We start from the raw sequence: 14,423 nt of genomic DNA on the forward strand, positions 1-14,423 counted from the left end.
GAGCTAGATCAATAGACTGTTCTTGAATGTGACCTGATGGAGGAACTTGGAAGAGTAGCACTTCACTGGGAACATTTCTTTTTTAAATTTATTTTTAAAACTTTATTTTTATTGAATGAAAGAATCTTTAAATTCTATAATGCTTTACAGTTTTCAAAACATTCACACACATGATTTCATATAATCCCATAATAACCCCTTTCCCCCCTACTCCTATATTGCTTCCCTCCCGCCACTCCCACTGGTAACTACTAGTTTGTTATTTATATCTGTGAGTCTGCTTCTTTTTTTTTTGTTTTATTCACTAGTTTGTTGTATTTTTTAGACTCCACATAGAAGTATTGTACAGTATTTGTCTTTCTCTGTCTGACTCATTTCACTTTGCATAATGCTTTCCAGGTTCATCCATGTTGCTGCAAATGGCAAAATGCCATTCTTTTTTATGGCTGAGTATTATTCCATTGTATGTATATACACCATGTCTTCTTTATCCATTCATCATATGATGGACACTTAGGTTGCTTCCATACCTTGGTAATTATAAATAATGCTGCTATGAACTTTAGGACATATGTTTCTTTTCAAATGAATGTTTTGTGGTTTTTTTTTTAAAATATATATATCCAGGAGTAGAATTGTTGGATCATATAGTGGCAGGAACATTTCTTTATTAGGTAAGAGAGACTTGAGAAGCCCAGGGAAGGGATGGATGGAAAGGAGAGAGTGAGGATAACTGATGGAGTGGGACCCAGCAGGATGAGAGGTGATACTCATTAGCCTGTAAGGAGGGGGAACTGGGGGAGGAAAGTGAGCCAGGCTGAGAAGGTGGGAGTTCACAGGACAGAACCTGTCTTTTCAGTACCACATGAAGTGAGGTCACCTGCTCAGAGGGAGGAAGTGTGGGTAAGCTTGTGGATGTGAAGACGGTGACAAAAGCTCCTGTGCTGGAAGATGTGCAGAGGCAGCCCGACATCAAGAGTCAAGCAGCAAAAACTGGGCAGAGACGGGGCAAGGTCACAGCTCTGTGTGTCAGGTGTAGCATCCTTACAGTTGCTGATTCTGGGCCCCAGGCTGGGCAGGAAGGCCAGGGAAATCAGGTGGAGGTGAGACAGGCCTGGAAGTCAGGAACAAAACAAGGTTTATGGATGGGATGAGAGAGTAAAAAGGAGGAACTAGAGAGGAATGCTGTGGGATCACTTATTATCTTGTATTCCTCTCTTTTTGTAAAATATGTAATATCTCTCCTTTATGCTCCCAGTCTTATACCCCTTATAATTTGTAACTAGCCTCTCACTGCTATTCTAGATGGTGTAATCTACAGTGCAGAAAAAATAAAATGGAAACTGATCCTAGAACGTACTGGCTGCTAAAATTGATTCCAGGCATTGGGTTAAGCATATTACATACATTATCTTATTTACTGCTCACAAAAATTCTCTGAGTTTAAAGAATAAGCTTTCAATATTCCTTGTTAAAGACAGTCACAGAGAGATTAGATAATTTGTTCAGGGTCACATGGCAAGAGAATGGTGAAATCAAGTTTTGGACTCAGGGCAGGTTGACTTGAGCACTTAACCACTTTCCCAAATGGCCTCTGTGCCAAGACTTGCTGTAGGTGTCCTGGTGTGACCATATCAACGTTTTATCAATTGCTCAAATTGTCTTGTAGTGGCAACTACTAGCTTTTGTTTTTGTCCCTATAGTTTGCAAATCATGTTCACGCACATAATTTTCTTGGATCTTCACAACCCTCCTGTGATGTTTGCAGCCACAAACAGGATGGAAATCTTCAACTTGCCCATCTCTACAGAATCAGTCCTGGAGGTCTTTGAAGTTTTGTCATTACAGAGTTGTGACTTTTTCTTCTTCCTCCCCCCTCTTAAATACACTAACCTCCTTTTCTTAAAGGAGTTCTCTCTTCAGACCTCCTGCTTCTTTTCAGGCCATAGGACCCTGTACGTGGGGGTCCGGATGCCACTGGGCCGGCAAAGCCATCGGCACCACCGAACGCACGGTCAGAAGCACCGGAGACGAACGCGGGGCAAGGGAGCCAGCCAGGGGGAGGAAGGCCCAGAGGCCCTGGCCCACGGTAACACCTCGGGAGGGTGGGCGGGTGGGCGTCCACAGCTGGGAGTCCCCCTGAGACTGAGGGCATGTGGGACGGACATCCAGCAGGTAGTGGTTTTCATTCTCTAGGCTTTCCAACTTGCTTCAAAGAAGAAGAAATGCCTCTGAGAATCAAAAGTATCTGCCTGAAAACTTCACCATTCAGGCCCCCAAATCAATACCATAGAAGGTGAAATCATTTGCTGGAGAATTAGCTATTCCTTTTGATCAAATTAATCAGATTTCTAGTTTCTTATGGGTTTTCTTCAAGTGGTCTTACTTAATTTTTTTCTTTTCATGAAACTGCTTCCAAAGAATGAAAGTGGAAGTTGCTGAGTCGTGTCCGACTCTTTGCAACCCCATGGACTGTACAGTCCATGGAATTCTCCAGGCCAGAATACTAGAGTGGATAGCCTTTCCCTTTTACAGGGGATCTTCCCAACCCAGAGATCAAACCCAGGTCTCCTGCATTGCAGGCGGATTCTTTACCCACTGAGCCACCAGGGAAGCCCAAGAATACTGGAGTGGGTAGCCTATCCCTTCTCCAGGGAAACTTCCTGACCCAGGAATTGAAGGAAGGTCTCCTGTATTGCAGGCGGATTCTTTACCAACTAGCTGTAAGGGAACTCCAAAGAATAGGTTTTGTTTTTTTTTTTAATTCTGGGGATAAAGAAATCTTTTTGATCTGAATGCAGGATTGTCTTTATGTGTTTCACAAGCTGGAAGCCCCTCAGGTGCACTGAGTGTGGCAGGATGCTATTTCTGTCCCAAGTGGAGGTTGGGAGCAGACCTTTCTCTGTGGCTGCTTTTCCAGACACACCATCTCAGCGTGTTCAGTTCATTCTTGGCACTGAGGAGGATGAAGAACATGTGCCTCATGACCTCTTCACAGAGCTGGATGAGATCTGTCTGAAAGAGGGAGAAGATGCTGAGTGGAAGGAGACAGCCAGGTGAGGCCCTGAGTAGCCTGGGTCAAGGTTTGCTGGGGCAGGCAAATGTGTACCTTTCCATGAGTGACAGGTCTGCCTGCCTTTTATTTCTTCATGGGAGACATAATGACTGACATGGGCACTGACGTTCTAGGGTCTTGCATGGAAAGTCTTGATGTTGGCCTCTTTGTCATGTCTGTGGTAACACCTGTTCCAGTTGACCTTGAGCTGGGGATTGGTGACAGAAACATGGAACAGGGGGTCCTCTCTCACTTGTTCCTGGGCTCTTAATATTGTATGTCTGACTTGGAAGATGCCTGAGGGGGCCACCTTGGCCTAAACCTAGCCCAACAGACATAGCCTTTTCCTATGGGTGAGCCATAGCATCATTTTTTTTTTTAATTCTTTACTTTATTTGGCTGTGCCAGGTCTTAGTTGCACCATGGGAGCTTTTAGTTGCAGCACATAGGAACTAGTTCCCCAAACAGGGATCAAACCCAGGCTGCCTGCATTAGGAGCATGAAGTCTTAGCCTCCGGACCATCAGGGAAATCCCAATCATTTGAGGTTTAATTCACTGGAGATTGCATAATTTTTGAGACATCCTATGGGACAATCCAGCTTCATAGAGACCTCTGGGATAATATCCAGCCTGATGGTAGGCTTCCCTTGATTAGAGAGTGAATATACTTGTCTAAGGCTCATACCCAAGAGTAACTCTCAGATGAACCAAGCCCATGTCTAGGGTTCCTCTAGTAACTGACAAGTGAGCCTTCTGGGTGATACAAAGCCAGCATGCCTGAGCCTCAGGGAAGAAGATGAGGGATAACCAGCAAACCATGGCTCAATGTCTCATTGAAACAGCTCTTCCTGGATACCTGATGTGTTCAATGAATAGAGAGCATTAAACAAACCAATTAACCTCATACCAAACAAGAAGGCAATTAGCCTTAACATCCTGTCTTTGCAAACTTCTGAAGGTCACACAGACTTTTGAACAAAGAAAAATATGATCATTTTATTAATGTGATTTGTCAGTGTATCCAAATGATATAGATTAGATCTATTTTTTTAGTTGTACAAGTAATGCATGCTCACTATACAAAATGAGAAAATAAGGATAAGCAAAAAGAAAATAAAAATTAATACCCCAGGGATAATGAATATAACATTTGGTGTCTTATATATGTATGTGTTGTATTTCAAGATTTTCCTTTCATAAAAATGGAATCAAGCTATACTCAATTTTGTAGTGGTTTGTAACCTACTTATTTCACTTGCCAATGCATGCTGAACATATAGATTCGATTACAGGGTTCAGTGTGATTATTTAGGTACCTTTCTTTGTGACCTACATTAAAAATCCTCTCCTGAAAATTCTTCATTTTCTGTTTTTGGCATCTCTTTGTCATACTTTCAGGTGGCTGAAGTTTGAAGAAGATGTCGAGGATGGGGGAGAACGATGGAGCAAGCCTTATGTAGCAACCCTTTCACTGCACAGTCTCTTTGAGTTAAGAAGCTGTCTTATTAATGGGACGGTCCTTCTGGATATGCGTGCAAATAGCATAGAAGAAATCTCAGGTAAGGTTAGGGGAGAGAAAGCAGAGGATCGTTTGTGGTGTGGTGTGGAGGAAAGAAAGAAGAAAGTGGCTGTTTGTGCTTGGGCAAGTCACTTACCTTCCTGACCTCAGCACCTTCAGCTCTGGGATGGATTTCTTCCCTGCCTATTCTACAGGCTTCTTCTGGGATGCAAATGACATGGAGTGTGGTTTTCCATTTGCCTGTTTGTTTAGCAAATATTATTTTCTATCTATGCTTGATTATGTACTAGGCACAGGATACAACACAGTTTCTACCCTCAAGGAGCTCACCTTCTAGTGGGGAAAATGTGTGTGTGTGTGTTATTCTCTCAGTTGTGTCCTACTCTTTGCAACCCCATGGACTGTAGCTCGCCAGGCTCCTGTGTACATGGAATTCTCCAGGCAAGAATACTGGAGTGGGTTGCCATTTCCTTCTCCAGGGGATCTTCCCAACCCAGGGACTACACCCACGTCTCCTGCATCACAGGCAGATTCTTTACCATCTGAGTAAAGATGAAGCTTTTACTCAGGGAAGTAAAGTAAAGGGCTTTCCTTTATCAGGGAAGCCCCAGTGAGGAAAATAGCCATAGGGCAATTAAAATAAGTGCAACAACCAAGCTCTGGTTTGGTAATAAGTGTGACTGGGAGCTCTGCAGAGAAAAGTGGGTTCAAGTGAAAGAAAGATTTTTCAATATGGCAACTAGGAAAAACATGTATGAAATTGAGCCAAAGGACTCCCCACTTCTTCAGCATGATGTGAAGGAGAGATATCTGATGGAGTTTCCTAGTACAGGAGAGTGTAAGTTATTATGTTTGGGGAATGGAGTTTGAGAAACACCTGGGTGCATGTAAGGCTTTTCCTCGGCTTGGCTCTGTTTGGTTGGACAGATTTTTAAGTTTCTTCCAGCTTTTCTTCATTACAAGTATCCAAGTAATTCTGCCTGTCTGGGATCACATGGGGACCTGGGGAGAGGTCTTACCGATGGGATCTTGCATTAGCACCTTAGTTACATCTGTGAAGACTCTCTTTACAAATGAGATCATGCTCATGGGTTCTGGGGAGTTAGTATATAGTACACAGCATCTTTTGAAGGGGTGCCGTTCAACCTACAACAAAAGAAGAGAGGAGTTCAGTTCATCAGTGTCGGATGCTGCAGAGAGGCCCGATGAAGTAAGAACTGGAAGCATCCACCAGATTTAGCAACTGGAAGGTTGTTGATGATTTTATCAAAAGCAGTTTCATTGAGGCAGCCACATTGCAGCAGGTGAGAAATTTTTCTTTTGAGAAGAAATAGAGAGCGAGTGCGTGTGCGAGAAAGGGAAGGCAACTGATAAAGGGAGACCTGGGATGGACGTTCTTCTTCTGTTTTTTCTTTCCCAAGATGAAGTATCCTGAAGCATGTTTATATTGTGGGACAAGGAACCAATCAATCTAAAAGTTAAAGAGAGAGAAGCTTGGATCTTTGGCTTGAGTATTTGAAATAGATTTTCTTTTATTTATTGCTTCTAACACTTGGATAGTCATGGATGGAGCTGGAGTTGAGAACAGGTTGGAGTTTGAGAGAGGCGGTGGCAAGGGGGCTGGATATGTAGGGTTTAAGTAAAACGCCTATGGTTCTTCACATTAGGGACCTGAGGTATTCATGTTAGTGATAAGGGTAGGTAAATGGTCTCACTTGTAGTGAATCAGCACTTTATATATCTTATTAATTTTTCACAACAATCTTCTAAGGATCATATTCGCTTCATGTTACAGATGAGGAAACTGAGGTACAGAGAGGTTATCACACAGAAAGTGGTAGAAGAGGGTGGGAGAGATGTGGACGTTTAGCTCTAGAATACATGCTGTTGACTTCTATGCCAGCTGTCTTTCAGCAGCAGGTGTGGGGATTTTCTCCCCCTCAGTTCTGCTGGACTTGGCAGGTCAAGACTGATGCTTGCTATTAATTGTCTGGAGGGCTTAATTAAGAACAAATTAATTATTTTTATGGATTCTACCTTCAAACGGTCATGTGGCCTTCTACAGTTATAGTTTCTCTTGACAATCACAGCAATATTAAAATCTTGAGGAAGAGAACCTAGAGGAACTTTGGCAAATGATAGAACAGAATGGCAATCATGTGGACATTTGAGTCAGACAGTCTGGGATTTGAATCCCATCTCTGCAACTCACTAGATGTGAGATCATGGGGATTTTGTAATTTTGGGGCCTCAGTTTCCTGATCTGTAAAAATTGTTATAATACCACCTACTTTTCAGAGGTTTTATAAGGATCAAACTAGATCATTATGTAATAAGTTCAGAATGTAGTTCCTGGCACATGTTAAGTGCTCAATAGTTTCCATTTATAAAAGTAATGATTTGTTACATGAATAACGTGTAATGTGTCACAGCTGCTATCAGCAGTCAGCTCTTTCAGGCACTGATACAGAGACTGTAACCTCAGTGACCCTGGTAGAACTGCTTCCCCCTACTCCGTGTCCCTCACCTCACCTGACCTTGCCTTCTTTGGAATCACTGACCATCAGTTTGAGTGTTCATGTTAGCACCTGCCTTCCAGACCTGATCCTGGACCAGCAGGAGCTGTTCAGTGACCTGAATGACAGCATGAGGGTTAAAGTCCGGGAAGCCCTTCTCAAAAAGCATCATCATCAGAATGAAAAGAAGAGAAATAACCTCATCCCCATTGTTCGCTCCTTTGCTGAGGTTGGCAAGAAGCAGTCTGATCCACATTCAATGGATAAACATGGTAAGATTATTAGGAGTAACTGCTTTCTCTTTAGATTAATAAGACATTTAGGCACTAGTTGGAGATGCTGAGTTACTAGAGGGTAGGAACAGCATTTCTCTAATATGCTTTCATGCTCACTTAGACACAGTCCTTTTTGAGGATCGGCAAGATGGGTGGCTGGGACTGGCGACCATCATCTCTTGTGGCACTAAGGATGCATGCCTCAGATACATTTCAGTGGACCTCAGGGGAAAGGTTTGTGCCCCAGAATGGCCTCAGAACTGATGTGACTTGGGGAGTGTAGGGAAAGATCAAATTAGCCAAGATGGCCTGGTCAGGCTCTCTCACCCCATGCCCTCTTACTCTTGCCCCACGTTTTATAATAATGATTCTATATCAGCTGAGATCACTTATAGCAATGTAGTTGCACATTCTGAGATGCTTACTTGCCTGCAGCCTACTTTTGTTCTGTAAGCGTATATAAGCTTCACTTGGCATGCCAGAGAGAGAGAGAGAGCTGGCTGTGCTGCTGCGGGGCTACGTATGGCTGCATTATGGTGGTGAGGCTGCGTTAAGGCTGTGTCTGCTGGGTCAACCACGAGAGGAGAGAATATAGCATGTGCATTGCTATGGCTGCTGTGCCATTCAGGAGAGAATAAATGTGTTTGCAGTTCCTATGACTCCTTGAGTTTTCTTCCAGTTTCCCTGCTCGCACCTTGCCTACCCTGGGCTCAACGAAGAGTGTACACAGTGAGATACAGCAAGACAGTTGGTGGAGTCAGCAGGATCAGCGAGACAGGGAGATATCCACACTGGGGAAAATTTGGCTGCAGAGAAGTTCAACTGGAGCTTTTTAGAAGTAAACAAATGTCTTAGATTAGGGAGGCAAAGTGCAGTAGTGTAGACTCCTGAGTCAGATTTCCAGGCTTGAGATTCTGGCTTCACCTTTTGCAAAGATTTTGGACAACTTCCTAAACCTCTTTAAGCCCACTTTGTTGAGTAAGGATAATGATAAGATCCACTCAGTCTGTTGTGAGGCTTCAGTAAGTTAATCTGCGTAAAGCCCTGAGCCACGTGTGTGATGGGTTGTAAACATCTGATGAATTTCAGCTGCTGAATGCTTTCCATTTCTGTGGCCAGGCTGGGGGTCTCCTTGTCCCCACATTTACCGAAACACAATGTGTAGGAGATAGGTCTGGGGATCCATGTATTTGAAAAGTTCTCCATAGGAATTTATGGTGTGCACTCCTGGTTGAGGATTACTGCCTTTAATAAAGGAAGAAAAGAACATCACAAATGGTTCGGGAAGAGGGCTCCAGGGTAGTAAGATCTCTGTGCCCCCTTTACTGCTAGCTGGTAGGTAAGGAGACAGGTATGTGTGGGTCCTCGCTTCCTAGTCACCTGAACCTCTTCTCTCTGTGGGCTTTGCAGGAGAGAGCCATGACCAGCCAACAATGAATGGGGTGTGTCAAAGAGGGAAAGGGCAAGACTCAGAGAATTCTGTTTGATTTTTCTCCAAATAGGTCAAACTGTGTCTCCTCAGTCCATTCCAACCACAAGTCTTGAAGTAAAGAATGGAGTGAATTGTGAACACAGTCCAGTGGATTTAAGCAAGGTGAGCAGAGATGTGGAAGTTGGCTCACAGGCCTAAGCATATCTCTTGTGGAACCCAGAGTCCTGTTGCTGGAAGCTGGGTAAGCTTTGGCATTTCAATATCCTTTCTCCAGGACCAGAGCCCTTTCTGCAGAAAAGGAGGCCCATCTGCTCATGTCTTCCTCCTTCTCCATCCCAGAGAGGGCTGACTCATCAGTCCCCCACCCCCACCCCGACCCTATTCGACCTGCTGAAACCCACTAGCCACTGATAAACCATCCTGATGCACACCTCCTGCTGTTTCAGAATGATTTTCTGATACCTGCTCTCTAGGAGCACCTTCTTACCTCCAAGGTTTTATTTTTCAATTATTCTTATTTATTTACCTCCAAGGGTTTTGTGAAAACAATATTTTTGCTACTATCTCACAACTACTTTGTGGTTAAACTCTTCTTGGTGACTGTGACTTTGGTGTCTGAGGCCTCTCCCACAGGATCCGGGTCCCCCTGAAGCTCTTGGCTCAATCCTTGATCTCCCAGCTGCAGGCCTTTCCTTGCTCTGGTCTCTCCCTGACACTGTCTTTCCAAAACACAGATAGTATTATGTCACTTCTCAGCTCATGAGGCTCCCCGAAACCTTAGACAAAGCATTCAGGTATTTTAAAATGGAAACAATTTGACCTGGAGTTTCAAAAACATTTTCTTTGAGGTTGCATGGCGTAATGGAATTCAAATCAGAACCCTAGATTTAAATTCTCTCTCAAAAACTCTGTTGTCATGGGCAAGTCAACTTCATCTCTCTGGGTCTTGGTGACTTCATTTTTTTAAATAAAAAATGAGTCTGATTGGCCAATCTTATCCACCATACAGAGTTATTGTAAGGATTAAGTGAAGTAGTTTGAGAAAAATATGTTAAATCATAAAATGATGCATGAATGTAGGTTGTGAGGAGGGTGATGGATGTGTGAGGTGATGGCTCCCACACTGTCGGGGTGCTTTTAAATTTTCAGGTGGACCTTCATTTTATGAAGAAAATTCCCACTGGGGCAGAGGCCTCGAATGTCCTGGTTGGAGAGGTGGACTCTCTGGACCGCCCCATTGTCGCCTTTGTGAGGCTGTCTCCAGCTGTCCTTCTCTCAGGCCTGACAGAAGTGCCCATCCCAACAAGGTAAAGATGAGGGCCACAAAGCACACTGCCTTCTGCCTGATGCACAGGTTTATATGAGCTCTAGTGGAAGAAACCCGGAGACGGCAACAGCAGCCCACTCCAGTACTCTTGCCTGGAAAATCCCATGGACGAAGGAGCCTGGTAGGCTGCAGTCCATGGGGTCGCTAAGAGTCGGACACGACTGAGTGACTTCACTTTCACTTTTCACTTTCATGCATTAGAGAAGGAAATGGCAACCCACTCCAGTATTCTTGCCTGGAGAATCCCAGGGACGGGGGAGCCTGATGGGCGGCTGTCTATGGGGTCGCACAGAGTCGGACATGACTGAAGTGATTTAGCAGCAGCAGCAGCAGTGTAAGAAACCAGCTAATGCCAAAATATAGGATTAATTAATTTGGGGATTGCTGTTTAAAATTCAGCAATGATCTCAGAAAACTGGGGTATATTTGATTAACCTCTGTGCAGAAGAATTGTAAGACTTTTAAGGCTGTGACTGTGCAGTTTCTATGACGTGGGAAATTGAGACTCAAAGAGCATTCCGAAGACCTAGCAAGGGCCACTTACTGTCTCGATCTCCCCGTTCTGCAGAACTTTATCCCAGGGAGACATCTCTAAGCAAAGTATTGATGTCTCTTTCCATAGTTCTGGCAGGATTTGTATGGTTTGCAAATATGTCCGTATTTGTTCCAAAGCCTATTCGTGCACTCCAAAGGTGGTGATAAGTGATTCAGAGTCCCATTAATTATGGAATATTCAGATGTCCAGGACACAATTTAGACTCCTCTGCAGGGCTTGATCATTTCAATTGCCTTATCCTTCTCCTCTCCCCATCATTTTCTTATTAGAGCAATGAATGAGATTCAGATAATCTTGAATTTGCCATGTTTTGAAAAAACATCCTTTCTAGAACAAAGAATTGCATCTATGGAAACCCTGAGAATTATAACCCCTTTATTGAATGGAGTCGTACAGATAGCTTCCAATGACTATAGTAGAGCTGTTAGGTCAAGGCTACTCAGATTGCTCCATCATTAGTTTGCTTCCTTTTTTTGAAGTTACTATGATAAATTCTGTTTGATAGAAAAGAGAAATGTTATGTTGTTTAGAGAAGAAATTTCCTTATATTTCCTTACATAATTTCCTTTTCCTTACATAATTTCATCTTTTTTGTGTGTTGCCAGGTTTTTGTTTATCCTATTGGGTCCAGTAGGGAAAGGTCAGCAGTATCATGAGATTGGCAGATCCATGGCCACCATCATGACAGATGAGGTATGCACACCACTTCTGCTTTTCAAGTGTTCATCTCATAAATATTTATTGAGTGTTTACTCTGTGCCAGGCATTGTGCTAGTTGTTGGGGGTAAAATAATTATTGCTGAGAAGCAATGCAGGTCATGTTTTTGAGGACCAAGACCTCTTGAATTTTTCTTCCTCTGTCATCTCTCCCTTTTGGAATAATCAAGGATGCAGAGAAATCTTTTTCTGGGAAAACTATTGCCAAGTAGGATACCAAGTGGGAAAGATATTAAGGCTGACTTAACTTTCTAGAGAAAATAGTTAATGAAGTATACCCAAGCTATTTACATAAAGAAACCTCACTCCCATTTCACGTAAATGAGCTGTAAATGAGACCAGCTCGTCAGGGGGATGCTCTTGGGCATTGTCATGTGAATGTACTAGGGTTACTAGACATTTCGGCTGCCCCTGCTGCATCCCTGGTGAGGACTGTGCTGCTCAAGTTAGTTGCAAAGTAGGGCCTTGAAAAGATATATGTCTTAGAGGCAAAGGGAGATGGGGCTGTGTTTTATCAGCCATCTATGGTTGGAAGACATATATCATGGAGGACCATTATTAGTAATTCCATCCAGTTTTTCCACCCATCATGATCAGGAAAATTCCTCGTGCATCTTGGCTTTTGTTCCATTCTTTGAGGAGATAACAGAATTACAAAACTTTAGAGTCATGTCTTATCTCTTTCTATACTAATAGACATATATTTAGTTTTTTTTGACTCATCTTTAGATTCATTTTTAAAACTCTTTTATCCCTGTACTTCTTTAAGTGCTAAACTTATCTACATTTCAGAGCCCCTAGACAAAGATAAAAACCAAGAGGTTTTATCCATCTTTTACCATATCCATTGGTTATTGTTTAAGTCAAGTGACTTTCAGCTTTCCTGAGGATTTTTTCTTCTCTTAGATTTTTCATGATGTGGCTTATAAGGCAAAAGAGCGAGATGACCTCCTGGCAGGGATTGATGAGTTCCTAGACCAGGTGACGGTGCTTCCTCCAGGGGAGTGGGACCCCTCCATTCGAATTGAGCCACCCAAAAATGTCCCTTCCCAGGTAATGTATGCACATGAGCCGGTGGTGGCTTAGTGTCACTTACTGAGGGCCCACCATGGACACAGCAAAGACCATGTTGGTGTATGCCAAATAAACTGAGACGTGGTTCTGTTGCAGGGTGCCTAGAATGTCAGAAGAGTAATAAAATATGAATATGCAGTACCATCGATTGGCCAGGATTACCCTGGGATGAATTTTAAGCCAACTTTTGGAGGATTGGTGTGAAATGGCAGAGAGGAGAGGAGGGGACATTTCTTGGGAGTCTATTAAGAATGAAGCCACTAAATGAGAAGAGCTCAGTGCATAGAGCGGAGAAGGCAATGGCACCCCACTCCAGTACCCTTGCCTGGAAAATTCCATGGACGGAGGAGCCTGGTAGGCTGCAGTCCATGGGGTTGTTAAGAGTCGGACACGACTGAGTGACTTCACTTTCACTTTTCACTTTCCTGCATTGGAGAAGGAGATGGCAACCCACTCCAGTGTTCTTGCCTGGAGAATCCCAGGGACGGGGGAGCCTGGTGGGCTGCCGTCTATGGGGTCACACAGAGTCGGACACGACTGAAGCGACTTAGCAGCTGCAGCAGCAGTGCATAGAGAGTGCAAATAGAGTTCCCCATGCTTTTTTTTTGAGAGGTTAAAGATGGAAGAAAACTTCTACAGTACACTGGTCCCTGGGCCAGGTGCTTTACATATGCTAATTAAATCTCTCAGCAACATCTCCAAGTAGGTGTTGTTATTCTTTATTTAACAAATGAGGAATAAAAATACTGTCTTCAAGACAGATTTGCAACTTGAACTCAGGTCATATCTGATGCCAAAGCCTTCATGTTTCTGTTTCTGGACAAGACAGAGGAGTCAGGTACCAGTGGAGAGGAAGAGAAATTATTTGTTGTCTTTTGTGTTTTTTAGGAAAGTCAGTAAACTGTCCCAAATCAGTAAATGCATCCGAAAGCTATAAGAAACACTTGGGTGTTTTGGGGGCTGCTTTTGGATTCTCTCATGCTACCCTGACCCCCGCTATCTCCCACCCTCCCACCCCGCCTACCTCCGCCATAGTAGGAAAGACAGAATAGGTGGTTGACTTTGCTAATGTGTGGTCCTCTGTTAAAAGGAGAAAAGGAAAATGCCTGGAGTTCCAAATGGAAACGTTTGCCACATAGAACCGGAGCCACATGGGGGCCACAGCGGGCCAGAGCTTCAGCGCACCGGGCGGTAAGTTCTGGAATATTTCACAGCTAATACTGCTTACTGGACAGAAGCTGTATAAAGAAATGAGTCATCTTTGCTTTCAGCCTTCTTCTCTATAGTATCTTTATTGGCTGGAAATGCGACCACTGACAATAAGTGTTACAATTCTATCAAATACTGTATCATTCATTCAAGTTTCTCAAACCACCTACCAGGTTCTGTCTCACCTCCTATCCTTCCCACACAGTGTTCCCCCTGATTTGAACATTCCTCCACCTCTTCATTTCCAGGCTAACTGCTTCTTGTCCTTTGATTCAGCTTAGGTGTCCCTTTGGAGAGTCTTCCAAGACACTGTTTAGAAGAGCTTAGGTTATTCCTGCTGTGTGATATTACAGCTTGGAGCCCTGTCCCCTGCCCAGCTACTACCCTCAGCCCAGTCCCCTGTTATAGCCCTGGTCATCTTTTATTATTTTTTCTTGATTTGATGTCTTTCCTGCCAGAAGGGTTTGCTCCCTAAGGGCGGGGACCCCATTATATTCCTAACACCCAGTTCAGTGCCCTGCATAGAGTGGATACCTAATTATTCTCTGACGAATGACTATTAGAATGATGACTGTTCTTTAGCACAAGTGGACCTGGCATGCATAAATATTAAATGGTTATTTTAAGTTAAGACATGGATAAATATTAAATGGTTATTTTAAGTTAAGAAACCCCTTGGGGGAGGGAAATAAGTACTATTTTAGGTGTGTCTGAGAATAGGCAACTTACTCTTCTGGGCCCA

General features: G+C 43.4%; 1 protein-coding gene across 2 annotated transcripts in view; it reads left to right on the forward strand.

The window, feature by feature from the left end:
• Positions 1–14,423, forward strand: part of SLC4A8 (solute carrier family 4 member 8) — an 83,658-nt gene that overhangs the window by 24,039 nt on the left and 45,196 nt on the right. For both annotated transcript variants that reach the window (XM_055583737.1, XM_055583741.1), the window contains exons 3-11: positions 1,943–2,089; positions 2,921–3,056; positions 4,455–4,615; positions 7,175–7,363; positions 8,869–8,960; positions 9,948–10,105; positions 11,287–11,374; positions 12,305–12,451; positions 13,563–13,663. In XM_055583737.1, coding sequence (XP_055439712.1) covers positions 1,943–2,089; positions 2,921–3,056; positions 4,455–4,615; positions 7,175–7,363; positions 8,869–8,960; positions 9,948–10,105; positions 11,287–11,374; positions 12,305–12,451; positions 13,563–13,663 — 1,219 coding nt within the window. The remainder of the gene's footprint in view (positions 1–1,942; positions 2,090–2,920; positions 3,057–4,454; positions 4,616–7,174; positions 7,364–8,868; positions 8,961–9,947; positions 10,106–11,286; positions 11,375–12,304; positions 12,452–13,562; positions 13,664–14,423) is intronic.

Source organism: Bubalus kerabau, chromosome 1 (genome assembly GCF_029407905.1).
Source record: "Bubalus kerabau isolate K-KA32 ecotype Philippines breed swamp buffalo chromosome 1, PCC_UOA_SB_1v2, whole genome shotgun sequence".
Classification (NCBI taxonomy): domain Eukaryota; kingdom Metazoa; phylum Chordata; class Mammalia; order Artiodactyla; family Bovidae; genus Bubalus; species Bubalus kerabau.